The following is a 15,938-nucleotide window of genomic DNA, read 5'->3' as shown; positions in this document are numbered from 1 at the left end:
TAGATGTTGACTCAAATTTGAATGGCTTGCTTTCCTTAGCCAAGTCAAAGCTTCAAAGCGGGCTGGGGCTGACGAATAGCATCGACTTGAAGTCTAGCTGCGAGTCACGATTCCAAGACCTGAGTACAAGTGCCTCAATTCCGCTCGCAACGATCCCACGCACTTACAACTACGCCCCGCGGCGCTTCGCATCCATTCGCGCGTGCGTGCAAGTCATCCCTTCAGCCACTCGTGACTGCGGTTGCAGAGCAGACAGGAAGCATCCGTGCGTTTCGAGCGATATACGACCATGCACGTTGAAGCAGGTAGACAATGCTTGACTTGCTCGACAACCATGTCTTGACCACTCCAGCTTGATGCCCTTCATAAAGCGCTACATGATGCACACCTTGCTCTGTTTCAAAGCTTGGCCACCGTCTACGCTACACAGCAGTTGATTAGGCCGAGCCAAACGAAGTGACATTACAATGGCTTTGGTGCCAATCTTGGATAGCTGTCTTGGAGGTGAATGGGGGGCGAGGAGACAAAGGCTTCGTCGAGCCGATGATGAACTCAGAAGACTGCAGTGTGAGTAGCTCGGAGCATTGCTGCTGAGTGTGGAGGCCTGCTTGTGTATTGCCATTGCCCTTGTGGCGCAGCAGCGAAGTCGCACGCTGGTGTGCAGCAGCAAAAGCCCCATCCAGTCAGATCGGTGAATGATCTTCTGCTTCTTGATGATTTGTGAAGAGTTGCGACCCCGCAAATAGGCACGGAGCACATGTGAAAAAGTCGTCGTCGTCGTCGCTCCATGAAGGTGATATGCGTCGCTTGGGCTGCACGAAGGGGTCGATGATCGAGTCAGTATGGACGCGATCCAAGGGAAAGAGCTGGGCGCAGAGACTGCGAGCGGAGCCAGGACCCTCACCTAGCGTCTGACGTCAAACTTACTGCGTATAATCAAGCTGACTCGCCCAGACGACCAAAACCGGTCTCGTGCGAACCGGACTTGATGATGGATCCAGGCTCGAGCGCTTGACGTAGGTCATCGTGATGAGTCTGTACTGACGTTTCCACCTTCGAAACGGCGGACTCGACATTGTTTGTGACCTCGTTGGTATGCTCGATCGTTTCAGCGGCTCTAGCAGACTTGGACACCTCCTCGGCTTTCGAAGTGCCGGGCTCGGAGATGGTGTGCATGCGCATGCTCGGCTTTGAAGCGCTGAATTGGTCTGCAAAGGAAGTTGAGATGCGGTTGTTGGGCAGAGGCATCATGCCTACTCGACGCAACGGACGAGCTGGACCAGTAAAAGATACGACATCGATGACAGAGGAACCGATGGTCAGAGAAGCTGGGGTTAGAGATGCCAAGGTAGGTGCTACTTGCAAGGGCGCCTGAGTCTGAAAGCCGCGCAAAGCCGATGGAAAGAGCTTGACTAGGCGGGAGAGCATTTTGCGGATCTTGAGGGGGGGGGAGTTGCAGTTCACTGAAGCAGACCGGTATAGTGTGCACGTGTGTGCTGTTGGTATTCGTTGTCAGACGAGTGCTGGTGAGCAACGAGGTGGATGTAAGCGACCGAGTGCGCCCTTTTGAAGGCGAGGTCTTGAGATCCAAACAAGCCGATGCGCCCTCGATAGCGAGCGCAGGCCGGCCACGTCAGCAGAAACGTCAGTGGTGAGCTCGAGTGCGTACACTGAGTGACCACGCAGTGAGTGACAGATTCTTTGAAGAGTTGAGCAAGCTTCTGTTGATGAGAGCTTGGCACTTCGTAGGTGGCTGCACACAATCGTGAAATGAACTCACAATCACGAATGACTCAAGAGCACGCGCAACGCTACACGCATGCACACTCACGACTCTTGACTCACGTTGGTGGGAGCGTCAGAGTCTTGCGTGTGATGGCGAAGAGAAGATTGAAAGACAGGCCGTGTGACCAGGGAAGGCCTTGGCGAAGAAGCAGCGAGCGGGCAGCTGTATAGCAGTAGTAGTCACGAGTGACCAGTATGGCGGTGCGTGCTCCTGTGGCTGGTGGACATGCGTGTGATCCATGCAGTCACAGTGATGGCGAGTTTCACTGTGACTGCGACTCAAGACTCAGAACTGCGCTTGCGATTGCGATTGAACTTTGGCTGTGCTGGTGCGCGCGCTGCTTCAGAGAACGTCGAAATAAGCAAAAGCTTGCGCAGTCAGTCGCGCACCGCGAGGGCTGAAGTGACTCGAGCGACTCAAATGGCAGGGCTTGGCAGCGCCCGCGAGTCTCGATCGCTGTGCGAGGTGTGGCTATATAGGCGGTCAGTCACGGCGTCGGACGAGCGGTGGTCTGTCTGTACAGGACCTGCTGCTGCTGCAACTCTAGACTTTCTCAATGAGCAACAATCAAGAGTGATGAGTCACGAGTCGAGTCTGAGTTGCGTGCTGCAGTCGGAAAGGCGATGGATGATGTCGAAGGTGCAACGCTTTGAACTGTGTGGTATCGTGAGCAATCTGGTCGGCGCTTATTCGGTACGAAAGCAATCTTGAATGAGATGCATGGATGGGTCACTGGAAAGCCAAGCTCTGCTCACAAGCTAGACCCAATCTATTCAAGCCAAGGCTTCATTGGTGATTCATTAACAGCTGGACATTCGTGATTGTTGATGAAGCCCCATCGCTCGGGGCCACTGGCCAGGGTTGCGTCCGACGGGCTGCCACCTGATCCCCCTCCCCCCCCAAGAGGCCTGCATATCCGCAGCTGTCCCCTCGCTGCTCGTTCTGCCGCCAATTTCACCGGTGTCGAGCTGAATCGCCATGGTCCGTGCTTCTCATTTCAGGAAGGCCTCCGGAATCGCCTCATCGTCTCTTTGCCTCAAGTCCTCGCGGCTCGAGGACCGTGCACGACTGGCACTTGTGCTCCTGATGCTCCTGCTGCAGTAGGCGCCAACGAATCGTAGGTCTCATATGAAATGGTGTCGTAGCTAGCAGACCATGTATGCGACTGCGCTGATCAAATTGTTGTGTGTTGGGGCGAGGCAAACATCCGCCATCAGCAGGAGAGGAGCGCGCGCGGGCCGTCAACTCATCCAGACCCTTGATTGATTCGTAGTCCGTGGCGTCCGCGCGCGTGCATGCGGCTGAGCGAATTTTGGGTTTAATAAAGGCTCGCCGCGCGCGGGTAAAGGGGCGTGATGGTGCAGCAGCATGAAAATCAGACGTGCCGCATTGCTGCCCGCAACGCCCCACGTGCGGCCTTTAAATTGCTATGGTATGTAGCTACCGCTACCTTGTCCTTGCGCCAAAATATTCGTGATTGCACCGCAAATATTCACGAGGAATCTTGAATGGTGGATGCATGGCAGCTATAGGCAATGCTGTATCAAAGGCGGAGCGAGAGGTCAGAGTCAAATTGATCCCGTCTCGAATGCCCGTGGACAAGATCAAAAAGAGGCATAGACGCCGCGGTGTTTGCGGTCAACAGTCTGGATCATGCCAAGAATAGCAGTCTCGCACGATATTTTGGCGTTGCGAGAGGCTGCTGATGATGGTGAAACAGCCAAGAAGGGGGCTTGGATTCATCTTGGACGAATGCATCGCGGCGGTCGGTTGAGTCTGCAGACGGTGGCAGTCGGTGTAGAAGCTTGAGCATTCGTGATTGCGTCGGCGGGGATGCACTCGATCGGGGCCACGAGTCTGAATAAGCAAGCAAGCAGTAAGTAGCGTTCACCAACCTGCGCCACGCTGTTCTCACTTGCAGCTATAGCTGCCCGCACGTGCATGGCTGACCACCCGAGCGAGCGTTGAGCTCACAAAGCTATCTATTGTGGAGGTGTCGGCGATGTTGCATGCTACCGACGGCAAAAGTACAGCGGGGCCTGAGTAAGGAACGAGAGGAGAGAGGGAGAAGGGAGAAGGGAGAAGGGAGAAGGGAGGGATGCATCCAGCTGAGAAAATGCTAATGACTCATAGAGCGTCCTCTAGCACCAGACGTGGCACAATTTGCATCGCCATGAGCTCTAAAGTTTTAATGGAGAGCAGGTATGATTAGCTGATGGCAAACGCTCCAATTTTCGTCTCGAATGAAGCTATCCTCACCATTGATCAGAAGTTTTGTGGCATACGGCACAGTCACGTTCACGACCTCTTTCGATGAGCGACAGTACTTGCAGTAGCCGTTGTAGCCGATCAGGCCACTGACCGGCAGATCGTCGTCCATGGCGAAGTGTCAGCAACTTCGACCTTGAGAGAATCGCACGCATCACTTCGCTCACCATCTTTGGCAAATGTTGACCACAAAGGCGTCCGAGCTTATCATCAGGCGCTCGAGCAGCAATTGCGTCGCACCTTGTCGCGGCGAGACGAGTCAGCAAGGGCGCCCGAACCAGGTCTCTGTAACCTAACATGTCTCACCATAAGCGATCAAGCAATCACGCTCCATCTCTCCCAGACGAAGGCCTCCGTCGCGGGAACGACCTTCGGTCGGCTGGCGCGTAAGATTCGCTCGAGGTCCGCGCGCACGAGCGTGCATCTTGTCCATGACCCTGGCAGATACGTCACGTCCGCGGTTAGAATCTGTCTTAAGAGCGCCACGCGATCTCTTGGCATTGACTCACATGTGTTTGAGCTTCTGATAGTAGATTGGACCGAAGTAGACGTACGCTTCGAGAGGCTCTCCTGAGATGCCACTTGTCAGAAAGTCTTTGCCGCCATAGCTGTAGCCATTTTCGATGAGCAAGCGAGACACATCCTCCACTTTGCTGCCGCCAAAAGCAGTACCGTACTGCAAAGAGCCGGTAACGACGCCCGCCTTTCCGGCGAGCAGCTCGATCATCTTGCCAACCGTCATACGCGACGGGAAACCGTGTGGGTTCATGATGACGTCCGGGTTGATGCCCTGGTCTGTGAACGGCATGTCTGCCTGGTCCACGATCAGTCCACATACTCCCTTCTGACCGTGACGTGATGAAAACTTGTCACCAAGCTCTGGTCGCCTTGTCTGACGCAGTAAGACCTTGACAATAGTGCAGTCCGCATCAGCATCTGTCATCAACACCTGGTCGACGTAGGAAGGTACCCGATTCTTGTAGGTGATCGGTGCATTGCGGTACTCGGTTGAATTGCTAGAGTACGCAGCTGCGGAGTTGTCGTTGGCATTTGCTGGTGTCTGTTTGTTGACGATGATATCTTGCTCGTTGACAGCTTCTCCAACTCCGCTGATGCCGTCGACGCCCAGTGTCGTGTAACGCTTCAGTCGTTCACCGGCATCGTCAACGGGCGCATCCGCGATGCGATCGTAAGTGCCGTTTGGATACTTTCTCAATTGGACAGTCTGCTTCCTGAGCACCTGGCATCTCCCGAAACCCCGGTCCAAAGAAGCTTTGTTCAAGACCAATGCGTCCTCGATATCGTAGCCAGAGTAGGACATCACCGCCACCATCGCATTCTGGCCTGCGGGCAGCTTGTCATAGCCGATGAGCTCGATGGTCTTGGTCTTGACCATAGGCTTTTGAGGATACACCATCAGGTAGAGCAGCGTGTCGATTCTGTTGAGCTGATTGTATGCTATGGCACCGATCGCTTGTTTACCCATGGCACATTGATACGCTGCACCAGAAAGAGAGAGTGCTTTGAGTATCGACTCGAACCTAACTACAGCACTCATTCGCAAACTCACTATTACGAGGTGACTGATTGTGGTGCGGATAGGGAATGAGACCCGCTACTGCGCCAAGCAACGTGAATGGCTCGATCTCCAGGTGAGTAGTCGAGCTGGTCATCTCGTTTTCGTACAGCGCAATATACGAGTCATTCTCTTCGTTGACGTCCAGATATTCGATCAATCCGTCTCTAAGGCAATCGTCAAAGGTTCGCGTTTTCGCTTTGAGCTCCCTGATGTGCTGCGAAGTGACCCTTGATTGTCCATTTTCGACGATGATCATTGGTCTGCAAATGCGACCACCATCCGAGGCGATGTGGACGGAGCGATGGTGACTGTTGGTGTAGATGCTGACGAATTCTGAGAATCTTCCTGCACGTCGAAGACGCCGGAAGGCTGTGACAAACCGCACCGGGAAGCGGGTGACACCAAGCACAGTACCATTGACGAACACCAAGTACGTGTCGTCTCGGTAAAGCTCTGCACCGCTGATCATGCTTACGTCTGAAGAAGATATGAGTGCCGTTTGTCAGCAACCTCTCCTGCACAGAATTAAGTGAAGTCTGCATCTTACCTTCGACGCCTAGCATGATTGCCACTTTGAAAATTGGCTCCTCTTCAACGTCGGTGGTGATGTGAGTCATTAGGGCCAAGTCTGCGGGAAGTGGCGGAAATGAGCATCCTGTTCTTGCCTGGCTCTTTGACAGAACTCACTCTTGACTAGACCGCAAGATTCGCCTTCCGGAGTATCTGAAGGGCAAAGCATACCCCACTGACTAGGCTGGAGTGCACGTGGCCCAGAGACCTTTCTCGTCTTTTCGAATTGAGAGCTGATGCGCGTCATCATACCCAGCGCAGCGATGAAAGATAGTCTGCTCAACACGTGGGTCACGCCGGCTCGCTCCATCTTGAAACGTTTCAAGCTCCATGTCCCAGTGGAGATGGCTCTAATGAAGCCTTGGCTGATGGAGTCGCCGTGAAAGGAGAGCTGATTGTACGCATCAAATTCCGTCGTCCTGTTGGGCTTGCGAAGTACTTTATCGATGTTCATCTTGAGATCTGAATTGAATTTCTTGAACAGATCTTCGAACAGCAAAGAGAGCAATTGTCCAGCCCTGCGGTGGGATTGCGCTCGTATGAGCAGGATCAATCACCAGCACGATCTCGGAAAGCCAAGGCAACTCACAATTCGAGACGCTTGTTCCCGACGTAGTCTCGATCATCGACAAGCTTCTCGTTTTGCATGGCCATAAGCACGCGTCGGACCATCGTGGCGACATAGATTGCCTTCGGTCTGAAGTTGAGCCTCTCGACGGCCACGTGAGTCATGACGACATTGGCAAGCGCTTCCAAGGCTTCCTCGTGAATCGGTCTCTGCATCTGGGACATGCCTTGCCTCCTTGGACTCTTCTTGACTCTGCTTCCGATGTAGTTGAGAGCTTGCATGCGCGTAAAGACGCCAAGTCTAGAGGCTTCCTCCAAATTGATCGCAAAAGCTTCCTTAAAAGTCTCGTCATGCCCAGCGGCAAGCTGCAAAATCTCCTTGTCGGACGTGATACCCATCGCCTTGAAAGCAATGACGATAGGCACATCGTCAGTGATCGAGTTGTGCTTGAGGAAAATTTTGCCATTCTTTGACTGCACGTGAGACTTCGATTTGCGTTCGTGCGTGGAGCTGGTCACTGAGGCCGTGACTATACCTTTCTTTGGATCGGCCTCGACGATGATGCGGTTCTTGCTAAGCTGCTCTTGGACCAGGATGACCTTTTCGGTACCCTTGACCACAAAGTAGCCGCCGGGATCTAATGGGCACTCGTTCATGCGAGCAAGGTCTTTTTCCCTAGCCTGCGAAAGGTGACATTTGTTGCTGCGAAGCATGATGGGCAGCTTACCGATATTGACGCCCTTTCTCCGGATGATCTTGTTGCCACGCAGGTACTCTATGCTGACAAAGATGGGTGCGCTATACGTCATATCCCGTAACCGGCATTCGTGCGGGTAAATCGCTTTGGATGAAGTGTCCGCGTCTGTCCTCTCCGGTGTCCCGACGTGAATGTCGGTGTATTTCAAGAAAAATCGCGGATCGACATCGGACTGCGGATGGGCGGCGAGCGACATGAGCGCAATCGGCGGACGCAAGCAAGCAGACTTCCTCGTGGCATGCTCACAGTGACCCTTTCGTTGGCCTTGATGATCGCCTTGAGGTCTTTGTCCACAAAGTAATTAAAAGAGTCGATGCTGTTGTGGTCGAGAAGGCAAGTCAGCGAGGGTGACGAGTGCACAAGGTGGGCGCATTCGCAACTCACTGTTGCTTGACGAGCCCTTTGACTTTCAAGAAGGCTGGTAGCAGCTCCCATTTGTCCTTGAGAACGACGATGGTAGGGAGTGGGGTCAGCCATGACAATTGGAAGCAGCGCGTACTTGGCCGCGCATCTCCTCCAGCGAAGCACACAGAAAGGTACGGTGCCGCCCGTCCGAGCCAACTCACCTCGACGCTCTTGATGGGATCAGTGAGGCCTTTGCCACCTTTCATGAGCATATGTTGCAGATCCTCCTTGACGCCCGATTTGGACAAGCCCATAGCTTCAGCCATCTCCAGCACGCTGCCCGGCGCTTTGTTCATGCCTGGAGGTAATGCCTCGATCTCGCCAGGTCTGTACTTTTTGCCGTGAGCATCCAGCTCGTACTCTCCTCCTATTCCCATGCCTTGCCCGTCCACGTCCATCGCGGCCCCACTGTTGTCTTCAGCAGCGCCAGCGTACCTTGACCAAAAGTCATCGTCCATCGAGACATCTTCATAACGCGATGGATCAAGCTGCCGATCTATCAGCCTCGAGCTAGAAGCAGAAGTGAAAGCCGCCGATCCGGGTCCTGATGCGTAGAAACCATGAGTATGCGCAGCGTGATTGCGAGCTAAATTGGTGGCAGAGATGGATGCTGGCTGTTTAGGAGAAGGGGATGTGGCGGATGAAGAAGCTTCGCCGTCGTTCGCAATCTCGCTCGCCACCTCAGACTCTACGTCTGCAGCACCACGACCCCTCCTCCTGGCTGTTGCAGGAGCTGGCTTGACTCTGGGCGGCATACTTGATCCCTTTCTGCCCTGAATGCACTGGCAAGCCTTGCAGAAAGCAGCGAGGAGGTAGCAGAAGCTTTGAGTGACTTTACGAAGCGCCGAAACGGGGTCCTGCATTTCATTCACAACTCATTTCGTCATTTTGAAGACTCGAACCGGCCTGACTCAAGACTCAAGACTCAAAGACTCATGACTCTGACCAGCGACTTTTTTGAGCTTTGCACCGCGCCAGCCTGAACGCGCCTCGACGTCACGTGCGTGTATGCGTGCGTGCGTGCTGCTCTCAACCTTCTCGCCATGCTACGGGGCCACCCGCCCTCATCCAACATGTTTGGCAGCTTAGAGAACGCATCAATCGGCCTTTTGAGCTTCCTTGTCCGCCTGCTCACCTCAAGATGATCAACTCGAAGGTCATTCCTGACTTCCTAGGCTGGGCTCAGCCAAGACCGGTGAGTCCGACTTTCACATAGCTGGCCATGGCCTCGCAATGACATCGGAGGTGCCATTGTGCGCCTCCCTTGCAGTAGTGCAAGCTGCAGCACTTCCACAACTGCACCGATCCACCTACGCAGTCGATGATTGCATTCGTTTTCGTAGCCCGGCCTCAGCCAGCCGGTGACCCTTCACGATTGTGATTTGTACTCCACCTTTTGCTCAGCACAGATGTCCACTCTCGTTCGCTGCTTCTCGATGCGCGCTACGGCGTTGCACGCTGACAACCACGAATGGCGATTTTGATCTCAAACAACCGTCGACGCAAACCAGACCCACGTGCGACTGGTCAAGAGCATGTGTGACTGAATGAACAATTCGACCATTTGGGCCGGGCTTTGACACAAGTCTGTTGAGATCAGGTCTCTGATGATGTGCATATGTCTTTTTGGGAGGGTGCGTATATGCTCATGAGCCGTACTGCAAGCTGTGAGGGATATGCAGCTCAAGAAGTGTACATGTCGCTCTCAAGTGGTCTGCTGGAGAGCTGCTGGGCTTGGTGGAATGCGTGAAGGGCAACGAGTAGTCGAAAGCAATATAACGAGGGAGTGCAAGCTGACGTGCTGGCTTACAGGCCGTACACGGCCAGCTTCTCGTTGACGGGCTTGAGAGCCTCACCCGCGTTGGTGGCAGCGCTTGCCTTCTTCTTGGTAAGTGCAACCTTGCGTGCATGGTAAGCCTGACCCTTGACCTTGCGCTTGGCCTCCAGCTTGTCGATGACGTCTGCGTACTTCCATCCAAACTCTGAGCTGAGACGCTTGATGGTTGCGAATTTGCGGCCTTGCTTCAAGCGGAGCACTCGCAGCGCACCGGGAATCACCAGGCGCTTGGTGCGGTCGTAAGGAGGAGGGACACCCTCGAACAACTTCAAGCGCTCCAAAGCCTTGGCACCACGCTGAGTCTTGTGGGGGACCATTCCGCGGATGGCCTTGTAGAGGATGCGAGAAGGTGCACGCTCGTGGAAGGGACCAGACCTCGTCGGGTTGGTCAAGTGTCTTCTGTGCAGGTACGCCCCGTACTTCAGCTGCAGATCGAGAGGAGTGTCGGTCAGCGGAACGTTTGATTTGGGGACATCAGTAGCACCAAAAGTGATGGATAGCCGCCAGTAGCAGTGAGCCGGCGACTGCCTTTCGCCCGTCGCGTCTGAAAGTGGCATATCTACCAATCTCAGGCTGATCGTGGTCTCCGACTAGCGACCGCCGGCTTTACACACCCAGCCTTGTGTTCCAGTCGATGGTCATCGATACTCACCTTGTTTCTGAAAAAGCTACCGCTGACGTTGATCTCCTCGCATCGAACGACAACGACTTTTTGTCCAGATAGAGCCTGCTTGGCGAGAGTGCTAGCCAAGCGACCAAGAAGGTGACCCTTGGCGTCAACGACGACCGGCTTGTTGCTGAAGCTCGCCATTGCTGAACAGAGCGCAAAGGCGTAAGGTAAATGGAGTCAGCTTCGCTCCTCCACGCCAAGATTGACCAAGCGCTTGCCAATTCTTTACACGGAACTCGGGGCGCCAACGGCCTGTGATGCTCGCGGACCTTCATTTGGGTTTCTGCCTCTCCCTCGCCAGGCTGCTCTCCATCTCGCAGCAGAGAAATTGCCCAAGTCGTGCTCATACCCAGCGCCATCTCTGAGCACCCTCCCGCAGCTGTAGCACGGCACTGCAAGCATTCGAACACCTCTGCGCGAGCCTGGCTAGCCACATCTCCACCTTTCTTCCCTCCTTTCTCCGCCAATAGTCCTGGGCGAGCGCTCCGACCAATCGCCAGATTGTCGAGCCTGTAGCGGAAGAATGGCCTGCTCGAAAGGTACAAGCAGAAAACTCCGCTGCCCTTGCGAATACCGCGATGAGATTTGTAGAAAATACTAACCGAAGATAGGACGATTGGGGTGTATTTGAATGTTGTCTTGAGGATGTATTGGGAAGAGAAGGTGAGTCGACTGGACGCTGGTTCGGCGTGCTCGCTCAAACGACAAAGCGTTGTCAGTGCGACCGACGTCTTCTCAGCTCTGGCGCGACGCAAGCCCCAGATGTGATCCTGTGCCACGCGAGCGAAAATGCGCGCGCCGCGCCTGCGCGAGACCCAGTACTCGCGCGGGAAAAGAGCACTGATCATGCGCCGCGACTCACAGGAGCGGCCGCAGCTCTTGGCCAGCCGCGCTGAGGGGAATCGAGAACTGAGGGCGGCGTGCAGCTAAAGAGCTTGCTCTCGGCCGAGGTCAGATTCAGGCCAACAGAACTTCGCCTCTCCGTCTCACCGCATCGTGTCCAAACATTCGCAGCCCATCGTTCTGGACGATCACCACACCACACACATCTCTCATCGACACTGTAAGTACAAATGATCGTTACCGCATCTGCGCCACGTCACAACAGGCATGTCCCCCTCTGGAGTACGAGCGAAGTGGTCAGCTGCTGGGTCAGGAACGCTGCACATGCTCGCAGGGAAAGAGGAGGCCTGCACCCATCACGATACGCAATCCCCGCACTGCGTGAAGCGCCGCACTGCGTGAAGCGGCGTAAAACTTTATGATGAACACTCATCAGCATAGAGTAGACATCTCGATAAGGGGGGTGCACAGGAGATGTAGCATATTTGTGCGGTGCGCGGGCTGACTCGCGGGGGGGGGGGCAGGATTAGAGCAGTCCACGGGAGCAGCTACTTTGCGCGTCGCTCGGTTCGCGAAGGTCACTGTCGGTATGTCGGTTGCGCGCTAGGCTGACCCATGTCTGCCTCCTCCCATTCCAGTCAAGATGGCCGCCACAAAGATTCCCATCGTCAAGAAGAGGACGAAGTCCTTCAAGCGTCACCACAGTGACCGCTACAAGCGAGTTGGCACCTCTCACCGCCATCAGAGAGGTATTGACAGCGCTACCCGTAGACGCTTCCGTGGTACGGCTCCTCAACCCAAGATCGGTTACGGCAGCAACAAGAAGACTCGTCACCTGTTGCCCAACGGTTACCGCCGATTCCTGGTCCACAACCCTAGAGATGTTGACCTGCTCTTGATGTGAGTTGGGGGCGAGGGGGAGAATAGGCTTAGCTAGCAGCCGCAGTCGCCTGGATGAGCGCGTATGCCGCAGGACGTCACAATCTCGGCGCTGCTCGACAAAAGAAAAGTCTATGGACTGACCCCACCATATCTCTCGCACTCAATCAGGCACAACGCTTCTTTTGCAGCCGAGATCGCCCACAACGTTTCTAGCCGTAAGCGTCTCGACATCCTTGAGAAGTGAGTGCGCAGCGCGCTTATCGAGACGGCGTGATTGGAGTTGAAGAGGGTTAGATGGAAAGCTTTGCACATACAATCTGGGAAGCATGCGCAAGAAGTCAGGCGACGATTGGGCTCATCTTTGATGTGCGAGTGTCGCGATTGATGAGTGTCCGCTAATCGCCCCGCTTGCTTCATCTCTCAGGGCTAAGATCCTCGGTGTGAAGGTCACCAACGCTGGAGCCAAGGTCCGCTCTGAGGAGGCATAAGGGTACTTCTTGTGTTCGTCCGCTCTCTCGTCACATTGTTGGGTGGTCATTGGCGATGCATCTACCGTCGATGGCCACTCATCTCAAAATCTTTTACACCACGCATCATGAGCTACCACGTAGCAGCTTGACTATCATGTAAACCAATGCACATCAACTCACCGACATTCTGGTCTGCCACAGGAGTGTGCTGGCAGATGATCTGCGACCTCGTAAGCACGTCGAGCATGTGTCGCTGTGGCCAATGCTGGTAATACAGGAGAGAGCGAGCCGTGTGCGCTGGTCTCCATTGTATTGATCTTAGTTTTCAGGCGCACTGAGAATGAGACAATCAGGGCATAGTCTCGCAGCAAGCTGCGATCCCAACGAGGTCGTCTCAGATGACATCGCCGAGACGCGCACGAATTTGAGCAGGTGGGCAAGAGTCGTGGGATGCCCATTGGGCTTTTCTGTAGATTGCACAATGTGGTGCGGTGAACAAGTACATGCCAAGTCGTCCGACGCGACTAGGCTGATCGAAGTGGCAAGGTGGATGTGTGGATCATTTGTGAGGGTAGGCGAGAGGGCGACACGGACCCAAGGGGAGAAGAGGCTCGAAGGCCATGTAATCGATTCAAAGGGTCAGATTGACATCGTTCGTGGTGCGGCTAAACAGCGAGGCTGCTTAGTAGGCGCCAGCTTGAGCAGGAGCCTCTGGGGCAGATCCTTCGGCGACGGGAGCGAGCTCGGCAGCAGGTTGGGGCTGTTGAGGCAAACGGCTCTCGGAAATTGGCTGAGTGATGGGCGCTTCCTCCTTCGGCTCCAGGATGGTGACTGCATCGGGCAGAGGGAACGGCTTTCCGGCCTTTCCTTCGGGGTCCCAGCCGTGCATGCTGGGGCACGACACAAGAACGTACGGGTTAGCGTGAGATCGGGCAGCAATGCCAAGTGCGAATGCATGTGGCTGCTCCCCAAGCCCGAGAAGACCAGCGATGTGGCAAGCTACTCACATCTTGACCTTGATACCAAGCACACCTTGCTTCATCAAGACGTGGCGAACGGCCTCGTCGACGAAGTCACGTACGGGCTGACCAGAGTGGATCATGAAACCGTCGGTGAACTTCATGCTCTTGGCACGAGCAGCGCGGAGCTTTCCAGACACAATGACCTCGCAACCCTTTGCGCCGGACTCCATGACGAATCGAAGGACACCGTAAGCGGCACGACGCACAGCGAGACCGCCAAGAAGCTTGTAGCGCAAGCTCTCGCACTGAGCGACAGCGTGCAGTCCACGGTTCTGGACCTTCTCGGCGTAGAGCTCGAGGGAGTTTTCGGGGAACTTGAACCTCTTTTGAACCAGGGCGGTCAATTCGCGGATGCGGCGACCCTTGTCTCCAAGAACCTCTTGAGTGTGGGTGGCGCGAATGATGATCTCGGTTCTGGCGTGGGTGACGCGGACTTCGCAGCCAGAGTAACCCTCCTCGGAAAGCTCGCGAGTGAAGAACTCGCCGAGCTCAGCGGCGAAGACACCGTCCGCTACGAACTGCAAGTGGAGGAAGTCGGAGGCATGGCATCAGCGATGGGTTCCCCTTCACGCAGATAGGGTGGCAGACAAGGCCCAAGAATTCGCCAAGTGCTCGTTCGTAGCCAGACATTGTCCGCCAACTCCCCCGCCCCTTAGGAAGGACTGGTGCAGGTCGGTGCCTCCAGCAATCCTGCTCAACACGTCCCATCCAATGCTGCATCCTCGACTTATGCGCACCTTTCTCTTTTTGGAAATGTTGTGAGATGCCATCTTGACGACTTTCTGATGAATGTGAATACGGGTTGCTTCAGGTAAGTGGTAATGGGATGGGCCAGGCTGGTGATGTCGAAAGTATGGTTCGAGAAGGTCGTAAGTCTGTCTTGCCGGGGTGCAGCTGCGCGCCGGGTGGTCTGCATGCGCTCTGGCATTCGCGCTGCAGCCACGTGGCTGGACGTATGCGGCGTGCTGTGGTTGATCAGCAAGCCGGACAACGCGCTCCACGTGGTTGAGTGTGTCCCTTGATTTCCACGCTGCGGGCGATACATGCAGGTCACAGGACGGGAGACGACACTGGAAGGGTGTCGCCAACTCTTGGGCCAAGCCGTTCCATCTTCCTGACTTTACCGATCCAGCAATCCCAGACACCCCTCTGTAAGGTCAACAACGTGAGTATCTCTCGCCCACACAATCTCTTCTCGATTCGGTCCAGCATTCCAGACGAATTGGGACTCGACGCCGGCTGGCTTTCAGTACTGCAGATGACAGCGGACTGCAGCTTCGCCACCCGGAGAGAGGGAGGGCAGCAGGGGGTAGGGCATACAGCGACATGGCGTACGGCTTGGGTCAATGGTGCAGCTGGCGTCTTTCGTGGGATTGCAAGCGCGCTCAGGTGACACTACTTGACCTGAAACGCGATGGCGTGATCAAGCAACGAGTCTCAGCGCTTGTGGCAGCTTCAATCTCGGAGCGCGTGCCTGGATCTCGTGGGGGCTCAGGAGAGGCATGTCTACTCTGCCTATCCAATTTTATCCAATTTCTGGCCATTGAGCTCACTTCGGCTTCATGCTCTAAGATCGCTGCTACGTTTCCCATGGGATGTTTGATATTTGCTTGGACGCAACAGCTCACACGCGGCAATCCATCCTTTTTGCTTTCGGAACAGCATGCAGATTTTCGTCAAGACCCTGACGGGTAAGACCATCACCTTGGAGGTCGAGTCTTCGGACACGATCGACAATGTGAAGGCCAAGATCCAAGACAAGGAGGGAATTCCTCCTGACCAACAACGTCTCATCTTCGCTGGCAAGCAGCTCGAGGACGGCAGGACTCTGTCCGATTACAACATCCAGAAGGAGAGCACTCTTCACCTTGTGCTCCGGTGAGTCCAAGCATGCGAACGTGGCGGGTGATGGAGAGATACGCGTTGGCGCAGATGGAAGCTTAGCATGGCCAAACGTGGTCAGCTGTGCGCTCCGGTACGCTCGCGTGCAACGGTCCGAGGACGCACGATGGAGGGTTGTATCCTAGCATAGCTGCAGGGTAAAGATGCTTCAGAAGCACAGGCCGCTGCGACGTTGTAACAGCGCAGCTTACACCCTCATCGCACGCCATTCACAGTCTTCGCGGTGGTTTGATTGAGCCTTCGCTCAAGGTGCTCGCCTCCAAGTACAACTGCGACAAGCAAATTTGCCGCAAGTGCTACGCACGTCTTCCACCTCGTGCGACCAACTGCCGCAAGAAGAAGTGCGGTCACTCTTCTCAACTCCGGTAAGTCACAATTC

At 55.0% G+C, this 15,938-nt stretch overlaps 7 protein-coding genes across 7 annotated transcripts; 2 read left to right on the top strand and 5 right to left on the bottom strand.

Annotated features, from left to right (window-relative positions):
• Window positions 1-314: 314 nt before the first annotated feature.
• Window positions 315-812, bottom strand: IE81DRAFT_325442 (hypothetical protein). Its single transcript, XM_025514507.1, has one exon. It carries the CDS (start codon window positions 677-679, stop codon window positions 374-376), a length of 306 nt encoding a protein of 101 aa, XP_025367732.1. The 5' UTR covers window positions 680-812; the 3' UTR covers window positions 315-373.
• A 115-nt stretch (window positions 813-927) lies between these two features.
• On the bottom strand, window positions 928-1,699 carry IE81DRAFT_325441 (hypothetical protein). Its single transcript, XM_025514506.1, has one exon. The coding sequence runs from the start codon at window positions 1,426-1,428 to the stop codon at window positions 937-939; it is 492 nt and encodes a 163-aa protein (XP_025367731.1). The 5' UTR covers window positions 1,429-1,699; the 3' UTR covers window positions 928-936.
• Window positions 1,700-3,913: 2,214 nt separating this feature from the next.
• Window positions 3,914-8,139, bottom strand: IE81DRAFT_293215 (beta and beta-prime subunits of DNA dependent RNA-polymerase; the record flags this gene model as incomplete). Its single annotated transcript, XM_025511992.1, has 12 exons — window positions 3,914-3,966; window positions 4,046-4,143; window positions 4,222-4,294; window positions 4,361-4,491; window positions 4,564-5,554; window positions 5,625-6,110; window positions 6,181-6,261; window positions 6,321-6,721; window positions 6,793-7,700; window positions 7,775-7,844; window positions 7,913-7,968; window positions 8,095-8,139. The coding sequence occupies 12 exons, from the start codon at window positions 8,137-8,139 to the stop codon at window positions 3,914-3,916; spliced, it is 3,393 nt and encodes a 1,130-aa protein (XP_025367730.1).
• A 1,600-nt stretch (window positions 8,140-9,739) lies between these two features.
• IE81DRAFT_293173 (ribosomal protein L13) lies at window positions 9,740-10,581 on the bottom strand (the record flags this gene model as incomplete). The annotated part of the gene is made up of 2 exons (XM_025511991.1): window positions 9,740-10,195; window positions 10,423-10,581. 2 exons carry the CDS (start codon window positions 10,579-10,581, stop codon window positions 9,740-9,742), a joined length of 615 nt encoding a protein of 204 aa, XP_025367729.1.
• Window positions 10,582-11,472: 891 nt separating this feature from the next.
• Window positions 11,473-12,920, top strand: IE81DRAFT_325434 (putative 60S ribosomal protein L32). Its single transcript, XM_025514505.1, has 4 exons — window positions 11,473-11,503; window positions 11,922-12,183; window positions 12,334-12,405; window positions 12,590-12,920. The coding sequence occupies exons 2-4, from the start codon at window positions 11,927-11,929 to the stop codon at window positions 12,651-12,653; spliced, it is 393 nt and encodes a 130-aa protein (XP_025367728.1). The 5' UTR covers window positions 11,473-11,503; window positions 11,922-11,926; the 3' UTR covers window positions 12,654-12,920.
• Window positions 12,921-13,070: 150 nt separating this feature from the next.
• Window positions 13,071-14,528, bottom strand: IE81DRAFT_325431 (putative 40S ribosomal protein S3). The gene is made up of 3 exons (XM_025514504.1): window positions 14,395-14,528; window positions 13,643-14,175; window positions 13,071-13,525 (listed from the first exon to the last, which is right to left on the bottom strand). The coding sequence occupies exons 1-3, from the start codon at window positions 14,425-14,427 to the stop codon at window positions 13,318-13,320; spliced, it is 774 nt and encodes a 257-aa protein (XP_025367727.1). The 5' UTR covers window positions 14,428-14,528; the 3' UTR covers window positions 13,071-13,317.
• Window positions 14,529-15,329: 801 nt separating this feature from the next.
• On the top strand, window positions 15,330-15,808 carry IE81DRAFT_281813 (ubiquitin; the record flags this gene model as incomplete). Its single annotated transcript, XM_025511519.1, has 2 exons — window positions 15,330-15,535; window positions 15,775-15,808. Coding segments are annotated over 2 exons (240 nt in total), but the record flags the coding sequence as incomplete, so codon positions are not given.
• Window positions 15,809-15,938: the final 130 nt, after the last annotated feature.

This window comes from Ceraceosorus guamensis (genome assembly GCF_003144195.1).
Source record: "Ceraceosorus guamensis strain MCA 4658 unplaced genomic scaffold IE81scaffold_63, whole genome shotgun sequence".
Lineage (NCBI taxonomy): Eukaryota > Fungi > Basidiomycota > Exobasidiomycetes > Ceraceosorales > Ceraceosoraceae > Ceraceosorus > Ceraceosorus guamensis.
This window is presented reverse-complemented; position numbering and strand designations above follow the sequence as displayed.

Excerpts from the sequence above, each read along its gene's own strand:
- IE81DRAFT_325442 (XM_025514507.1), bottom strand. The coding sequence starts at position 679 with ATGGGGCTTTTGCTGCTGCACACCAGCGTGCGACTTCGCTGCTGCGCC.
- IE81DRAFT_325431 (XM_025514504.1), bottom strand. The coding sequence starts at position 14,427 with ATGGCATCTCACAACATTTCCAAAAAGAGAAAG. Across the intron at positions 14,176-14,394 it reads ACATTTCCAAAAAGAGAAAG|TTCGTAGCGGACGGTGTCTT; the intron begins GTGCGCATAAGT and ends CTCCACTTGCAG. Across the intron at positions 13,526-13,642 it reads CTTGGTATCAAGGTCAAGAT|CATGCACGGCTGGGACCCCG; the intron begins GTGAGTAGCTTG and ends GTCGTGCCCCAG.
- IE81DRAFT_325434 (XM_025514505.1), top strand. The coding sequence starts at position 11,927 with ATGGCCGCCACAAAGATTCCCATCGTCAAGAAGAGGACGAAGTCCTTC. Across the intron at positions 12,184-12,333 it reads GATGTTGACCTGCTCTTGAT|GCACAACGCTTCTTTTGCAG; the intron begins GTGAGTTGGGGG and ends GCACTCAATCAG. Across the intron at positions 12,406-12,589 it reads CGTCTCGACATCCTTGAGAA|GGCTAAGATCCTCGGTGTGA; the intron begins GTGAGTGCGCAG and ends TTCATCTCTCAG.
- IE81DRAFT_325441 (XM_025514506.1), bottom strand. The coding sequence starts at position 1,428 with ATGCTCTCCCGCCTAGTCAAGCTCTTTCCATCGGCTTTGCGCGGCTTT.